This window comes from Aotus nancymaae, unplaced genomic scaffold (assembly GCF_030222135.1).
Source record: "Aotus nancymaae isolate 86718 unplaced genomic scaffold, 86718_ANA_hifiasm-v0.15.2.pri h1tg000049l, whole genome shotgun sequence".
Lineage (NCBI taxonomy): Eukaryota > Metazoa > Chordata > Mammalia > Primates > Aotidae > Aotus > Aotus nancymaae.
Window position 1 is genome coordinate 19,355,665 of NW_026988463.1, and position 18,038 is coordinate 19,373,702.

At 45.0% G+C, this 18,038-nt stretch overlaps 1 protein-coding gene across 1 annotated transcript in view; it reads right to left on the minus strand.

The window, feature by feature from the left end:
• The window catches only part of PDILT (protein disulfide isomerase like, testis expressed), a 155,275-nt gene that overhangs the window by 27,449 nt on the left and 109,788 nt on the right, over positions 1-18,038 (minus strand). The window contains exon 8 of the mRNA XM_064362555.1: positions 5,373-5,579. Coding sequence (XP_064218625.1) covers positions 5,373-5,579 — 207 coding nt within the window. The remainder of the gene's footprint in view (positions 1-5,372; positions 5,580-18,038) is intronic.

Consider the following 18,038-nt stretch of genomic DNA (forward strand, 5'->3'; position numbering starts at 1 on the left):
AAAGTGCTGGGATTACAGGTGTGAGCCACCACACCTGGCCCACACTTGCCTAATTTTTAAGCAATTTTTAGTAGATAGGAGGTTTTGCTATGTTGCCCAGGCCAGTCTTGAACTCCTGGGCTCAAGCAATTCCCCCACCTTAGCCTCCCAAAGTGCTAGGATTCCAGGCAAGTCACCATGTCTGACTGGGGCTATTCAGAAGGAATTCTCATGAATGTCTCTGGGGCACATTGTATGCACTTCTGTTGGGTGTATAGCCATGAGAATTCCTGGTCATAGCAGATGCCATGTTTAACTTTAGTAGATACAGTTAAGGTCATTTAAAAAACCACAACTAGTCAAGCCTGTGGAAGTTCATGTGAGGTTGATATGATGGCTTCAAAAAAAAAAAGAGGGAGGCCAAGCGCAGTGGCTCACCCCTATAATCCCAGCACTTTGGGAAGCTGAAGTGGGCGGATCACCTGAGGTCGGGAGTTCAAGACCAGCTTGGCCAACATGGTGAAACTCCGTCTCTACTAAAAGTACAAAAATTAGCTGGGCACGGTGGCATGCACCTGTAATCCCAGCTACTCAGGAGGCTGAGGCAGGAGAATCGCTTGAATCCAGGAGGCAGAGGTTGCGGTGAGCTGAGATTACGCCATTGCACTCCAGCCTGGGCAACAAGAGTGAGACTCCGTCTCAAAAAAAAAAGAGAAGAGAGGAAGAGGAGGCATCATACCACCCTCAGACCTTGGCACCCCACCTCTGCTGTAATTCCCCCATCTGAGATACCAGCCTCGAAACTGAGTTTCTTTACAGTGTTTCTGGCCATCTTTAGGTCAAAATAAGGCGCACATGGAAACAAATGGTTTCTCTTTATGCACTTGTGTGGCAAAAGTGTATTGTAAGTAATCTGAAAGGAACAGATTTACAAAATCTGAAAATATCCAAAAAGGAGAACAAAAACTTGCCAAATGAATTTAGATTTGAGGTCATGAGAACCATTGCTCTGAAGTCACTTTATGCCACCCTCTGCCCTGTCCATACTCCAACAGTAAGATTTTTCCGCCAGAGCACTGGCTTTGGCCTCGGCTGGTCCCTCCAGTTGGGCTGTCCTTTACCCAGCTCTTCAAGGGCAGTGCCTTCTTCTGCTTATTCAATTTTCAGTTGGTTCTTCTCTTAGCCAATCACTCTCTGTCTTATGACCTGTTCTATTTTCTTAATTGAGTTTATCCCTCCCTGAAATTATTATGGTGATTTTTTGCCAGCTTGTTCAGTGTGAGCTCCCAGTAAGTGCCCATAATGCCTGGCACATAGTAGGTACTTAAGAAATCTTTCTGGACTGAATGAATGAATGGGGTGAATGAATTATCAGGGAAGCTGGCTTGAGGAAACTTGATCTTGGGCCATCTTCTTGGGGATGTGTGAGCTCCATGTGCCTCTTTGGCCCCTGTGGGACTGAGGTAGCTATGAACTCTGCAAATTGTTGATTCCTTTGTGCCTGAAGATCAGGTACTGCCCCTGTCGGGGTCCTTCTTTGTGCTTGGCTCTGAGCCAGAGGACACGGTGACAACTGAGGTGTGAATGCATTGTCAATGATTGACTAGGGCTGGCACTGGGCTGCATATTTACAGGCACAAGCTGCTGTGGCCACACCATTAATAGAGGCCTAGAGGCAACCTGAGTCTCCCTCCTTCCAGGGCAGTGGCCATGGCCAAGTCTCCCGCCATCAATCCTTGGAGATTAGATGAGAATGGGACTGGGGCTTTGACCCAGCAAGGACTAAATCCCACCTGCGTCCTAAGAAGGGTTTTCATCAAAGTCACATTGCAGGAGATGCATAAAGCACTGTCTCCTCTCTCAGCTCAGCAGAGCCCTGGCAAGTAGGCAGAACTGGAATTATTCATCCTTTTAGAAAATGAGAAATTGGAAGCCCAGTTGTAAAAGGCTTATTCAAGTTCCCATGGCCACTGCTCATACTAAAATCCAGGCATCGTCAATCCCTATCCCAGCTTCATCCTGGCATCCCCTTTCCCTTTTTCCTGGTTGGAAATTGGGTGCTTCCAATTCTATTGTATTTAAACTCTAAAGCTATTATTATTATTACTATTTTTAATTTAGAGACAGGATCTTGCTCTGTCGCCCAGACTGAAGTGCAGTGGTGCAACTGTGGTTCGCTGCAGCCTCAAATTCCTGGGTTCAAGCAATTCTCCCACCTCAGCCTCCTGAGTAGCTGAGAATACAGGTATGCACCCCATCACACCTGGATAATGTTTAAGGTTTTTATAGAGAGGGGTCTTGTTATATTTACCAGCTGGTCTCAAACTTCTGGGCACAAGTGGTCTTCCCATCTCAGCCTCTTAGAGTGCTGGGATTACAAGTGTGAGCCACTGCACCTGGCTCAAAAGCTATTTGTTAAGAACTTAGGGCCAAGTGTGGTGGCTCATGCTTGTAATCCCAGCGCTTTGGGAGGCCGAGGCAGGTGAATCACAAGGTCAAGAGATCAAGACCATCCTTGCCAACATGTGAAACCCAGTCTCTACTAAACGTACAAAAATTAGCTGGGTGTGGTGGTGTGTGACTGTAGTCCCAGCTGCTCGGGAGGCTGAGGCAGGAGAAACACTTGCACCAGGAGGCGGAGGGTGCAGTGAGCCAAGATCACAATACTGCACTCCAGCCTGGGCAACAGACAGAGACTCCATCTCAAAAAAAAAAAAAAAGAACTTAATTGTTCCAGGCATTGGACTCATTGAACTACAATCAGGAAACTAATAGTCAGATAATTATAATAAACACATCTACCACTTGCTTAGGGTACAGTGCAATGTGAAGCAGATTTTAACATACCACAGCCCATAGTCCAAATCTGGCCTGCTGTTTGAACGTATAAATAAAACTTTATTGCAACACAGTCATTCCCATTTGTTAATATATGGCTGCCTTCACACTGCATCAGCAGAGCTGCATAGTTACAACAGAGACTGTCTGGCCTGTAAGACCTGAAATATTAATGTTCTGGACCTTCACAGAAAACGTTCACTGACTCCACCACTATTTGCTGGGGAGCTTTGAGGAAGTTATTCTACCTTTCTGTGCTTCAGTGTCTCCATCTGTAAAAGCACCTCCTATATTGGGGTGTTATAACATAGGAGAAGGACCTAGAACGATGCCTGGAATGCAACATATGCTGCAGGTACGTGTCAGGCCCTGTGCCTGGCAAACATTGTTTTATCTTCCCAACAATCCAAAAGAGGTAGACCTTTTCATCAACCCAATCTAACAGATGAGAAAACTGAGATCCAACCAGAGGCGGTGATTGTTCCTTAAGTCTGTGGTAAGGATTTGGATGCCGAGGGGAGTGTGGTCCATTCTGGCAGTCCCTTTAGAGAACCCAGGAGTGCAAGTGAGATCAGCTGCTGCTCCTGTGATGCTCTCTGTAGAGTAAGCAATAAGTAGCAGATGTAATCCTTTGAGGCGAGGGCCTTGATGGGGAAAACACAGGTGCCGTGAGGCCACAGAGGTAGAGTAGGCATCCTGGCCTCAGCAGTCAGAAGAGACTTCCTGGAGGAGGCCCCAGGCACTGGTTAAAGGACTCAGAGGTCAAATGTCTTGCGGACCTTCTCTGCTAGTTTCACCCACAGTCTGGAAGTTGCCACATTGCTACTTTGTCGCCTCTAAGTGGAGTCAGGTCTCTACTGCCCTTCAGAAGGGAAGGTTATCGCAGCACCTGGGCCCCTCCATAGCCGTCATGGGCTTCGATGACCTAGGGCCTCTCATTTCCTCACACCTCTCCCCAAACACATCACAAAGGGCTCCTTGCTGGTGTCAGTCAGTCCCCCTTGTTGAGGGTCATCCCCTAGTATCCATAGGAAACAGCAGCCTCTGTTGCTTCTCTCACTGCTCCTGCCCTCCCACCCCATCCCTTCTCTTGCCCCCACAGCCACCACCCTCCCACAAGCCTGCTGGGAGCTGCAGTCCTGCGCTTAGGTGACCGTCCTGAGGTTCTCTTGTGGCTCCTTGCTCTGGGTCTATCCTGTGTCTTTTGTACCCTCTTGTGTCCATTCTGAGAACTGCAAAGTATCTTGCAGCCCCTGGATGTGTGTTTCTTGCAAATTAACACTCAGTCTGGCTTTTTGGAAGCTGGCTATTCACCAGATGTGCTGGAAGGCAGTTTCCGTTTCTCAAGACCCAATAATTTAACATATGTAATGGCATGTTCATCAGTTTTGTTACTTCCATTCATTTATCCATCCTGCATCCATGAATGCCTTCATACATATAACTTTATAAAAGTTGGGACTATCATATGTGCCATACTGGTACATTATTCTCCACACATCTTTAACATCAAGATAGGGCTTGGCACATGGTAGCTTGTCAACAAATGGATATTGAATAAATGAATGAATTAGTTAGTAAGTGAATGAAAAATATTACGATAGAACTTAAAGTGTTTCATAGACACTGCATCCCAAATCTGTCTTGTTTCATTATCTCCCAATTTCCCTTTTGGCTAATTAGTGCTTCCCTTGCCCTAGGACTCTGTCAAATCATTCTTAAGTCAAAGATTGGGAGTGGGAAGTGGAATTAGGAATTTAATCGCTGGTGTCTGGTAGTTTCTAAGCCATGCACCCCACCCTCCCACCTCTTGGTGTTTCTAAGGCCCATCAGAGATGCAAGCTGCAGTAGAGGCAGCTATGTATTCACTAAACCCATTTTATTTCTTTCTTGCTTGCTTGCTTCCTTTTTTTTTTTTGAGATGGAGTCTTGCTCTGTCACCAGGCTGGAGTGCAGTGGTGCGATCTTGGCTCACTGTAACCTCTGCCTCCCGGGTTCAAGTGATTCTCCTGCCTCAGCCTCCTGAGTAGCTGGGACTACAAGCATGCACTACCACACCCAGCTAATTTTTTGTATTTTTAGTAGAGACAAGGTTTCACCACGTTGGCCAGGATGGTCTCAATCTCCTGATCTCATGATCCCTGCCTCGGCCTCCCAAAGTGCTGGGATTACAGGCATGAGCGACCGGCCTGGCCAACCCATTTTCTTTCTAAAGACAAAGCTGAACTGTATTTCTCAGCCTTTCTTGTAGTTGAGTAGGGCCACATAACAGAACTCTGGTCAAAAGCATGTGAATAGAGGTGATACTTCCCACTCCCAGGCCAGGGCCATGAACAGTACCCGTGGTGACCTTCTACCTCTTACCCCAACTGCTGGCTGGATACAGAGGAAAGAGCAGGTGGCTCCAAGACCCTAGAGAAGGGCAAAGCCACAAGCTGGAGGAGCCTGGGTCCCCGAAAGCCTGCATGGAGCAGAGCCTCCCACCTTTACCCTCTGGCTGGCAAAAGTAGACTTTCCATGAGCATGAAACAAATGTGACATAAAACCACCATTACCTTTGCAGCTGATGGGCTCTGACCTGTTGCCCTCAAAAAACAGCTTCAACTCTGGGGCCTTGGTAATCCCAAACTCCTGCTGAAGTTCCTTCTCTACAGTAATGTCCACTTTGCCAAAGCTGATCCCATTCTTGCCTTTGCCCATGATCTCCACAGCTTTGCCCAGCTCTTCCGCCAAGTTCCTGGATTGCTTTGAGGATGGATTGTCTGAAAGAGTGTGAAGACAAAATTTGAGAGAGCCTTTCCCCACTCCCCAACTCCCACAGTGGATTATTTGTTGAGCCTGCTTAGCCTGGGGCCTCTCCTGTGCTCAGCTGCTAATGGCTAAATTTTCATAAATGTGACAGGATGTGAGACACAACGGTTATGAAATTGGTCAATTTGGGAGATGTATATCAAGGTTCTTTGGATTCAGTAGTATTGGAAACAATGCAATCATGGACAACGTAGTCTCTCTGAGCTCCATTTTTCTCTTGTGTAAAGTGGGCGAAAATAATAGTGGTTACCTCAAGGAATTGTCAGAGTCAAATGAGATTTATGTCACAGTTGGCTATATATTTTGTATTGTTTTCTAAGAGCTTTATGTGCATTAAGCCATTTACTCCTCTCTGTAACTCTATGGGGTAGATATTATTATTATCTCAGTTTTATACATGAAGAAACTGAAGCACAACAAATGATTTACTTGCCCAAGGCCCTATGACAGTGAGAGGTATAGCCAGGATAAGAGCCCACTCAGTCTAGCTGCAGAGTTCTTGTTTTCTAACCTCCACTAGGAATGTAAAACAGTTGGCATAATGCCTGGTACAAATTAAGTACATGGTGCGGTCTTACTACTGCTTCTATTATTATTGTAAAATTTCTGTGGTCAAAGTGGGACCCAAGCAATAAGTAAGCAAAAGCATGCAGAGATGTATAATGGATATTGGAGACTCAGACACAGGGAGACTGGGTGGGGGATGAGGGATTTAAAAAAACTACATATTGGGTAGAATGAACATGACTCAGGTGATGAGTTCACTAAAATCTCAGACTTCACCACTATACAATTCATCTGTGTAACCAAAAGCCACTTGTACCCTGAAGCTATGGAAATAAACAAAAACAAACCACTAAATAGCACAGACGCGATGATCACATTTATGAAATGTTTAAAAAGTGTATGCACAGGGCTAAAGAAACCTGGAGGTAAATATTCCAAAATATTAAAAATTTGTGTTTAAAAAAAAATTCTGTGGTCAGAAATTACGGAGACAGAGGGGAAGAATGAGAGCTCATGAGCGCCATCTGGTGGAACGTCCTGCAGCTAACAGGCCAAATTGGACCCCTGCAGTTGCCTTTTATGTAATTGGACAGGGTACTTTCGCAGGTAAGGAAGGCCAGGGGTAGGAAGGGCGGGGATGGGGAGGTTATGGTGTTCCCCTGAGCCCACCCTCTTGCATAAGGGGAAACTGAAGAGACCTGAAACTCTCCATTAAGCGATCTGATCTGGACGCCTTGGCTCCTCACCTTGCTGGGCAGTGGCGAGGGAGTGGAGAAGCCCTTTTCTGGAAGTAGCATCAGGGAGCTGGCAAGTGACCTTGGCAGTGGAAGAGGCTTTTCTGGCTAAACAGGAGGGAACTAAAAGGCGCCCAGTTTGCCTTTCTTCCTCCTGATAACATTGTGAGGCTGCAGGTCCCTCGCTACCCCATGACTGAGGAAGGTGGGCCAAGCCAGGGCAGGGGGTCATTGATTTCCTTTCAAGCCAGAACATTTTATCTTTTTCATCACCACCCACTCCCTCGGTCCATCTGGAGCACTTGGACAAAGTGCAAATCACCTCTGCTGCGGAGGTCAAGTTCCAAGTCCAACAGAGAGTTCTTTTGTAAAGTGCAGCTCAGAAAGCAGGGCCCCAGGACAGCTGGCGCGGGCCCCATTGCTGGTCAGCATGCCTGCTCCTGCAATGGGATCGGAAAGTGAATGATCGCTTTCATTAAACTCCAGGTCAATGGATGGGAAGCGGGGACTTTGTGCCTCCCTCCTGGATCGATGCCCCTCCACTGCCTGCTTTGTCACCGTCATTGCCTTCGATAAGCCCCATCCATCATCACCAGCAAGCACTGCCCAACTGCTGGCTGCTCTGGTCCGTGGGGCTCTCCCCGGCTTCCTTGTAGATTTGGCCATGCTGGGCTCAGGGTTGCTGATTGACATAGAATCCAAATCTGAGTTTCTAAGGGTGGAAGCTCAGGGTAAGAGAAACACTTGGAATGATTGTCCAGATGGTAGAGCAAATTTTAAAGGTTGCACACACAACCCAGTCCCCCTGGGTGTCTGAAATGGAAGGGACAGAAAGAGATTGTGGCAACTGGAATGCTGGGTTCTGAAAGCTAGATTGATGGGGCCTATGATAATAGTAGTGGATATTCATTCATTCATTTTATGCATTCATTCATTTATTCATCCATTCAACAAATCTTTTTTAGGATATGCCATGCACCAGGCACTGTTCTAGGGACTGGGGATATAACAGTGAACAGATAAAAATCCTTGCTGTCACTGGAAAAGGCAGAAAATAAGCAAAATAAAGAAGTAAAATATGTGCTGTGTTAGATGATACATGCTATGGAAAAGAACAGGAGAATTGGAGGTTAGGAATATTAGGGAAATTGCAAGTTTAAGTAGGAGGCTAAAGATGGCTCACTGAGAAGCAATATTTTAATAAAGATGAAAAGAAATGAGAGAGCAAGCCATATAGACATCTAAAGGGAGAGCATTCCTGGTAAAGATCAGTGTGTGCAAAGGCCCTGAGGTGGGGCATATGCGACATGTTCAAGGTATGACAAGAAGTCCATTGGGTCTGGAACAGAGTGAGCTGGGCCCAGGGGATAGGTGATGTAGGGTCTTGCAGACCATTGAACAGACTTTGACTTTTCCCCCTGCAGAATATGAAATGATGCTAGAGGGTTTGGAGCAGAGGTGGATGTGATCTGAGTTACTTTTTTTTTTTTTTAGACAGATCTCATTCTGTTTCCCAGGCTGGAATGCAGTGGTGCCATCTCAGCTCACTGCAACCTCCCCTGCTGGGTTCAAGCAATTCTCCTGCCTCAGCCTCCTGAGTAGCTGGGATTACAGGCATGCACCACCAAGCCCCGCTACTTTTTGTATTTTTAGTAGAGACGGGGTTTCACCATGCTGGCCAGGCTGGTCTCGAACTCCTGACCTCAGGTGATGATCTGAGTTACTTTTTAACTGGATTTCTCTGAATGTTATATGAAGATTAGACAAAAGGGGAAAAAGAATGGATGCAGGTAGACCAGTTAGAGGCTACTACAGTAATCCAGGTGAGAGATGGTGATGGCTTGGGCCAGGAGAGTGATAATAAAGGTTCTGAGAAGTGGTTCCATTCTAGAGAAATCTGGGAGAAGGAGTTTGGATATGAAACATGGTGAAAGAGAAGAGTCAAGGATGACTCTGAGGTTTTGATCTGAGTGACTGAGGATTATGTAAGATGTTTTCCTATGGAAAGATGATAATGATGATGTTATTATCATCACCATAAATGATGATATTGATGGCGATTTTGATAATGAGAATAGTAATGATGACAAAATAATAATAACATGTATTGATCCCTTGCTATGCTAAGCCCTTTGCTTCGTGTTCCATTAATTACCCTGGTTAATCTTCAGAACAACCATGTGCGTTATCTATGATTACAAGTGGGAATATCACAGATAAGGAAATGGAAGCCCAGAGGTCTGACAGCTAGCATACAGTTATGCTGAAAGTCAACTCCAAGGCCTACTGGCTCCAAAGTTCATGCTCTAAATGACCAAATTGGCCAGCTGGTCTGAAAAGTCTTTCTTTTTCTTGCAGCAGAGTGATGGGGGCATGTTTCCCATTTCTTCTGTTCCAAGTGGTTCCCACCAGAGCAAAGACAACCAAAGAGCCAATGCCACTCTAAAATTTAGAGTCCAATTTTCTGGCTTCTTTAAAAAATTTGCAAATTGGTTTTTTTTTTTTTTTCTGGGTTCTGGAACCTTGAATTCTAAGTTTGTAGGTGTGAAATGAATGCATATACCCCTCAGGTCTCAGTGTCTACATTCTGCCATGGTCAACTGGAAATGCTAGTTTGACCAGGCATGGAGACAATTCACATGTATATTGGCACTTAGGCAGAGCAGTGCCCAGTGGGCTGTCAATGAGCAGAGATCCCTTTGCTGGGAGGCCAAGAGTGCCCATGGGCCCAACTTCTCTCAGGTCCTAGCTCATCGTCTGCCATATACTAGATGCTCAATGAATATGAATTCCTTAGGTTATCTCATCAAACAGAGGGAGTTATGGTAGTTTACAGTGCTTGTGGCCCAGGAAAGTTGCTTTTTTAAAAAAAAGTCTCTGTCACTCAGCTTCCTCATTCATAAAGTGGGGTTATTAATAGATCCTACACCTTAGAGTGATCCTAAAAAATAAGACAAGGTGTGCAAAACGTTGGTACAAATAAACATTAGCTTTTTTTTTTTTTGACGGAGTTTCACTCTTGTTGCCCACGCTGGAGTGCAATGGCATGATCTCGGCTCACTGCAACCTCCACCTCCCGGGTTCAAGCAATTCTCCTGCCTCAGCCTCCCGAGTAGCTGGGATTACAGGCACCCACTGCCACACCTGGCTATTTTTGTTGTTGTTGTATTTTTAGCAAAAACGAGGTTTCACTATGTTAGTCAGGCTGGTCTCCAACGCCTGACCTCAAATGATCTGTCTGCCTCAGCCTCCTAAAGTGCTGGGATTACAGGCATGAGCCACTGCACCCGGCCAACATTAGCTATTTTGATGACATAGGCAGAGATTCTTTGGTCTTGCTCTGATCAGATTGTCTCTGGGAAGGGAGGGTCCTATGGTGATGTCAGAAACCCCAAAGATCTTCTGGCTACTGGTGAAAGGAACAACAGTGACCATCACTAAACCATCCATCCCTAGGCCTATTTATGGGGCTCTCACATGGGACTCAGGGTTATTTTAGAATAGGCAGTGGCTCCCTGACTGTCTGCTTGGTGTGTAGATGTGTTAATGGCTAATGGACCTAGAATTAATGTTTGCCTCGTCGTTAGTAGAAAACCCCAGGTTCCCCTCTCTAAGCAGTGAATGTGAGTCAGAGAGGGGCTGATGGGTGATGGGGAGGTGATGAGTGTAGGGACAGGAGTTAGATCCCAGCAAGGAACTAAGTCTTCCTTTCTTTAGAACAGTGGTTCTCAATGGGGGACATTTTGCAAGGTCTGGAAGCATTTTTGGTGATCGCAACTGAAAAAAGAGATGCTCCTGGGATCTAGTGGGTAGAGGCCAGGGATGCTGCTAAACATTCTACAATGCATAGGACATCCCCCAGCCCCACAAAGAATTGTCTAGTCAAATGTCCATAGGGCTTAAGGTGAGAAACTCCACTTTATTTTATTTATTTATTTATTTATTTATTTATTTATTTATTTATTTATTTATTTTAGACAGAGTCTTGCTCTGTACTGAGGCTGTAATGCAGCGGCATGATCTCAGCTCACCGAAACCTCTGCCTCCCAGGTTCAAGTATTTCTCTGCCTCAGCCTCCCAAGTAGCTGGAATTACAGGCACTGGCCACCACATCCAGCTAATTTTTGTACTTTTAGTAGAGGCTGGGTTTCACCATCTTGGCCAGGCTGGTCTTGAACGGCTGACCTCGTAATCCACCTGCTTTGGCCTCCCAAAGTGCTGGGATTACAGGCATGAGCCACCATGCCCAGCCAAGAAACCCTACTTTAGATGCAACTTTTGATCAAGCATGAAAAAATATTGAGAATAATCCTCTTTCCATTCCATAGGGCCATTTACAGTATACAGAGGTGCTCACAGCTGATAAGGACTTCAGGATGGTCCTCAACCTATTCTTGTTCCTCAGTGGCCAGCCATAAATTTGTTCTGACCATGGCGATGGCCTTTAAGGCCCTAAAAGATCTGCACTTCCCTATTTATCTGGCCTCATTTCCTACTCCTCTTCTCTTCAGAAACCATCTATCTTTAGCCACACAGGTACAATCTCCCTCACTCTAGGGCATTTTTACTTGCTGTTCTCTCTGCCCAAAATCTGCATGGGTCTCTCCCTCACCATTTTAAGATCTTTGCTAAAGTGTTACCTTTCCAGAGAAGCCGTCCCTGGCCATCCTATTTAATACTACAGCCCCACCTCCATCCACCCCAGGCATTCCCTTTCGCTCTTCTCTATTTTTCTCCATAGTACTTTTAACCATAGGAAATACTATAATTTATTTACTTATTTGTTTATCTTTTGTCTTTTCTCTCCAGGATGTCAGTTTCAGGAGGGCAAGGACAATCACCTGTTTTGTTCACCACTATATCCTCAGTGCCTACAATATATCTGGCAAATAATCAAGTGTTCAATAAATACTGAAAGAATGAAGGTTCCAATGATCAGCACAGTTCAAGATGAATTTAGCACTAGTTTTGGTGTCAAGCTTTGTCTTAAATGCAGGCTTCACCACTTGCCAGTTGTGTAACCTTGGGCAAATGATCTAACCTTTCTGATACTTATGTGCTTCATATACAAGATGGGGACAAGGTTATCAAGTGCAGTGACTGAAACACAGGTGCTTGATTAATGGCCTTTTCACCACTGTTGTTGTTATCATCACCATAACTATCATCACCAGCACCATCATCGCCATTTTCATCATCATCACCATGACAATCACCATCACCAGTACCATCATCACCATTGTCATCATCATCACCATAGGTAATAATCATCATTACCATCACCATCATTGCCATTGTCATCATCATCATCATCATCATCATTATCCCATCCATATTACCATCTCCACATCATGTTCACCATCATCATCGAACCTAATCCCAGGACAGAATCTTGTCACCTCTGCCTTAGGGACAAGTGGTAAATGACCCTAGACAGCTCCTAATCTTATATTGACCTCTCCCCACTAATGGTAGTTAGTCCCTCTCTCCTTGACTCATTCAAGACAATGCAGATGAAGAAATTACGGACCAAAGGAAATCTCATGCATTCATCTATTCATTCATTTAACATCTATGCAAGCCTACCATGCTCCAAGCACAATGCTGGATGTTAGGAATCAGGAGATGAATAAGAGTTGGCCCCCAACACCATGCAATGTACATGATGAAAAGCAGTTTTGATACCATATGGCAAATGCTATGACAGAGAGGGTAAAAAGAAGGCAGTGGGAGCATAGGAAGGCCTCCCAGCCAGACTAAGTGAGAGTGAAGATGGGTACAGCCTACCAATGAGGAGCATGGTAGGAAGGTGAAGGAGTGTAGGAAGGATACTATGGGAACTGCCAGTGCAAAGGCCCAGAGGCTATAGCCTTGGGCTAGATCAAGTAGAATACCTTAGCTACAGAGTGACCTGATCGGATTTGCATTTTAGAGGAAGTCTCTTCGTGTGCATTGTAGGACAGCACTGGAGAAGGCAAGGAGATCATGTCAGAGGCTGCTGCAGTGGTTCAGGTGAAGAATAATGAGGTCAGAACCAAGGCAGTGGTGGCGGGATGGGGAGAATGGAGACTGCAGAGGGACTGAGGAAATGGCATCCACAGGACATGGTGATGGACTACATGTGAGAGTAGAGAAATAAAGAATGACCTTGAGGTTTCTGACTTTGACACTGAGTGGATGGTGGTACTGTCAGTGAAGGCTAGACATAAGAAGAAGCAGATTGTTGGGACCAAATCTAAGATGCTGAAGTCTGTTGTGGACATGTGGCATTTGGGACTGCAAGGGACACTGGATCCCCTAACCACTGGCTCTTGGGCCTGGAGTTCTTAGAGAGAAGAGAAAGCTGGTCACTAGTTAAGGATTTCAGTTACTGGGGCAGTCCCTGCAGGCAGTGTCTGAAAATAATCTCTTTTGTAAAGAGCCCATTTACCCTTGGAAGAAAGTTTTTATAGTGCTTTCCCCCAAGTGATTGGTTTATCCAAAGGCTACTTTAGAAGGCCTGCTAGTTTTTTGAGAATTCGTTTTGAATTTAATTGTATATCGGCAGGAATCAAAGATTCAAATGTAATGAGTTTAATTGAGTATCCCTTTTAGATAACAAAATTTCTGCTGCTGTTGAGTTCACTGCTTTGGAATACCTGCTAGTGGAAAGGCTTTAGGCTTAAAGTGTCAAATGCAATTGAAGAATGTAAAATTGATTGGCTCCCTCTGCAGCCCCAGGTTTAGTGTCAGTTCCTAAGTTACAAGAATTAAAGAACCATGAACCCACCCTTCTGCCCTGATTAAAACAGGGCAGAGCCTTTCATTCTCATGTGGACTGGACAGGTTTCCCAGCCCTATCCATCCACTACACCATTTTGGAAGGGGAATATGTTGAGGTGTGTTTGTGTGGCTCTAAGCCCTTCAACACCTCCATTGAGGGTCCCAGATTAGAGATTAGAGCTACAGCAAAAGAGATGGTTTGGACGTTTTATTTATGCAAACCATTAGTTTACCAATTTCACAGCAAATGGAGTAAGACTGAAAGGTTCTCTGCTCTTCTCTGTAAAAGTAACCATGAAACAGATGCACAAGTGCTGGCCTGAATTCTAGTGTGGACGAGGGATGTGCAGAAGTAGCTGAAGGAGTCTTCCAGCAAAGTGGAAATGCCTGCCCTGCTCACAGGCTCATGTAAAGAAAATGACCTAGACTAGATTTCTCTTACAAGGAATTGCTCAAAGGGCTTTGAAGTAAAATTGAGCTGGCATCCTGATGAACAGCCTGAGCTAGAGGGAGGTCACAAGCTATAACTACTTTGATGAAACTTCAAGCAACAGGTGTGCTCAATATTGGATAGAGGCAAAAATGACCCAATCGAACATTCCTTTTGGGAACCCTAAGTGTTAAGGGTACAAAAAAAAAAAAAAAAAGACAATCATGCTTCTATGAAATGGCTGCGTAACCTAGCTGCAGAGGCACCAAGACTCAGGAGGTCTCAGGTGTTGGTGCTCTCACACCCCCAAACGTCCTCATTTAAGTGGCACCACTCATAGAATATACCTCAAATGAGAAGGACAAAGGATTGAGGAAGAAGCTTTGAAAGACTGAATTTCTGGCAGGGGACATAGACTCAAATGTCATGGGGGTAAAGCAGAGAATGTGACAGTGTGAGGATGGCTGGATAGGAATATGGCAAATTGATAGGCACGTTCTCTGACCACAAGGAAAAATCACAACTCAGCTTCAGCCAATTGTCACCTTGCAGGACTGTGGGCCAGTGGTTCCAGATCTTCTGACTTTTTGAAGAGCTGATGCAAATTCAGTTTTAATTGTAACATTTCATTTCTTTTAAACACTGTATGGACCAGCTGCCAGCTCATGGGCTCAGTTCACGGGCTTCCTGTTACATCCTTAGTTTCAATGTTATGGGAAAGAGGAGGAGTCATAAAAAAGAATGATGAGCCAGAGAGATCCACAGGAAACAGAAAAGACTGAGTTCATGGAAACCAGGCATTGGGGGTCTTGGTATGAAGATGCAAAGAAGGTCAAGGAAGGTGAGGACTGTAAAGTGTCCACTGGATTTGAGAAACAGCTGTCCTTTGAAAGTTAGCCTGAGCCACAGTCAGTGAAGTCAATCTCTTGGAGGAAATAGTTTTTGACATTCATTCCTGCCCGGAAGAGAAATCTTTTCCTGGTTGTTCACTGTCTTAAAAAGTTTATCCCACCAGGCTGCCTCTCAGCCTGCCCAGCTTTGAGTTGTTTCTGAACAAAGGTCATTTCAAGGCTTTTATAGCAAAAAGCAGGTGCAATGTGACTAAGGAAGGCAAAGCCGTGGGTTCCCCAGGCCTGGATTCTTTTTCCTCTTGGTATACACAGCCATACTACATTTCCCAGCCTCTCTTACAGATAAGCATGGCTATATGGCAGTGATCCAGCCAATGGAATATGGGTAGAAATTATGTACACCAGTGCTTCTCACACTTTAATATGTGTAAATCACCTGAGAATCTTGTTAAAATGCAGATTCTGATTCAGTGGGTCTAGGATGAAACCTGGGAGTCTGCATTTCTATGAGCTCCTGAGTGATGCTCACATTGCTGGCTTATGGCCTACACACTGAGTAGCATGAATGTGCATCATTTCCAGGCCAGCCTGACCCAGAGGCATGTCCTCGTCTCCCTCCCCATTTGCTGGCTGGAGGTAGAGATTTCTGTGGAGTACTCTAGACCCCAATGGATGGCTGGGGCCCTAGGTAGAAGGAACCTGGTTCCCTGAATGATTGTATGGAGCAGAGCTTCTCTGCAGACCCACCTGGGACTAAGATATAGGCATGACATGGACCCTTATGAACTTAGATTTGGTGATTATTATAGCAGTTAGCTTTCTCAGTAAACACAGTGATCTTTAAGATAATTAGTCAAAATTAGAGCAAAGAAGAAGTCTGAGTATAAAAGTGGGTAATACATTCTAGAATTGATTTCTTTAAGGGATTTCATTGATCTTGTATTAATTGACCCCATGATATGCAAAGAACTCAGACACTCAGTACATTTAAGTTAGCCTATAACCTTGGATCTTGTGGCAAATACTGAGAATCAGCCATTTATAACCCTTTTTTGTTTTGCTTCCTCAACTAATTAGGTTGGAAACCTAAAGCATTCACCATTCCAGACTCCTCTGTTCGAAACATCCATGGGCCCAAGTTCTAGCCAATAAGATGTTACCAAAGTGATTGGGTGCAGCTCTGGGAAAGTTTTATTTTCTTAAAGGGACATAGGTGGCTGATGTATTTTATCCCTTTGTTGTTTGCTCATCCCTTCTTGTTTCCAGCTGGAATGTGCAGTGCAATGCAAGAAACACAGCAACCATCTTGTGACCATGAGTTGTAATATGTCAAGGATGAAGGAGTAAGAAAATAGAAGGAGCCTTATCCCTGACACTGTGGAGCTGCTATACCAGCCATCAACTGCCTATCCCAGCTTACACAATGTGTGAGACCAACTCTTGGATTAAGCCACTTGCTATAGTTTGTTTAGTTTGACCTTCTTTAAGTCTCTTGTTGACATTTGTTCCCCAGTGTTGGATGTGAGGCCTAATAGGAGGTGTTTGGGTCATAGAGGTGGATCCCTCATGAATGTCTTGGTGCTGTCATCAAGGTAATGAGTGAGTTCTTACTCTATTAGTTTCTGCAAGAGCTGGTTGTTAAAAAGAACCTGGCCTCCCCCATCTCTCTCTCTCGTTTCCCCTCTCCTACATAATCGCTGCAAACACCAGCTCCCCCTTTACCTTCCACCAGGAGTGAAAGCAGCTTGAGCCTTTCACCAGATGCCCTCTTCTAACCAGCAGAGTTGTGAACCAAAGACGAAGACACCACAACTGGCAGATTCTTAATTACTTGCAGTTGAACTCTGTCCTAACTGGCACAGGGTTAATGAACTGCATTTGCTGCAGGGCAAGGGAGAATGAGAACTTGTATTTCTGAGCACCTTCCACATGTCAGATAATAGCCTCTCAGTTAATCTCTGTAATGACTATACCACTTTCAATATTCTTACTTTACAAGTGAAAGTGAGACACCAAGAAATTCATCCAAGGTCACATATCCAGTTTATGGGAAGAACTGGGCTTTACACTCAGACTTGCCTGGATCCCAATGTACACGACACCAAACCTTGATGTTGCTCAAGAACCAAGATGCATGAGTGTTTCTGGTTAAGAGAGATTCTTCAGAATTTTACTTGGCATGAGGCCTTTGATTAAATACTGACATCAAGGACCACAGATTTCAGTGACTTCTGTTAACTCTTTGGCTTTGATTGTGTATCACTGGGCATTAGTGGGAAGCCAAACAGATGATGTCTCTCACTTCAAGGCAAACTTCAAGCTTCCAGATGGATTTGCATTAGCCTGGGAATCCCTCGTGCACTCCATGAGGGAGCAAGAACCAAGCCAGAGAAGGTCACTCAGCTGCTGCAGCTGGAAGAAGCACTTCTGAGGACAAGTCCAAACCATTACTTCTCCACTTCAGAGCACCCAAAGCATACAGTTCAGACTATATTAATGGCATGACCTTATCACACTTCGTTTTAAAGGGTTTCTCATGCCTTGTGACATTCCTGGCTTAAACTGTAAAGTCCTTGAGAGCAAAAACCAAGATGGTAATAGAGCCCACCCACGGCCTGGCATTGAGCTGCATAAATGTGGCGTGAATAAGATCCCAATGGTGATAGCTTCTGCCTGTGGAGTGCCCACTATGGCAGGGGACTGCATATCTGAGCCCACTTTCATCAACTACAACAACCTGCAAGGGAGGCATTACTAACTTTGTTGTACAGATGAGAAAACTGGAGAGGATGATGATAGTGGAAGCCAACATATATTTTTTTTTTTTTTTTTGAGATGGAGTCTCACTCTGTCATCCAGGCTGGAGTGCAGTGGTGCGATCTCGGCTCACTGCAACCTCCACCTACCAAGTTCAAGTAATTCTCCTGACTCGGCCTCCCGAGTAGCTGGTATTATAGGCGTGTGTGACCATGCCCAACTAATTTCTTTGTACTTTTAGTAGAAATGGGTTTCACCAGATTGGCCAGGCTGGTCTCAAACTCCTGACCTTGTGATCTGCCCACCTTAGCCTCCCAAAGTGCTGGGATTACAGACGTGAGTCACAGTGCCCAGCCCATCTTCCTAAAT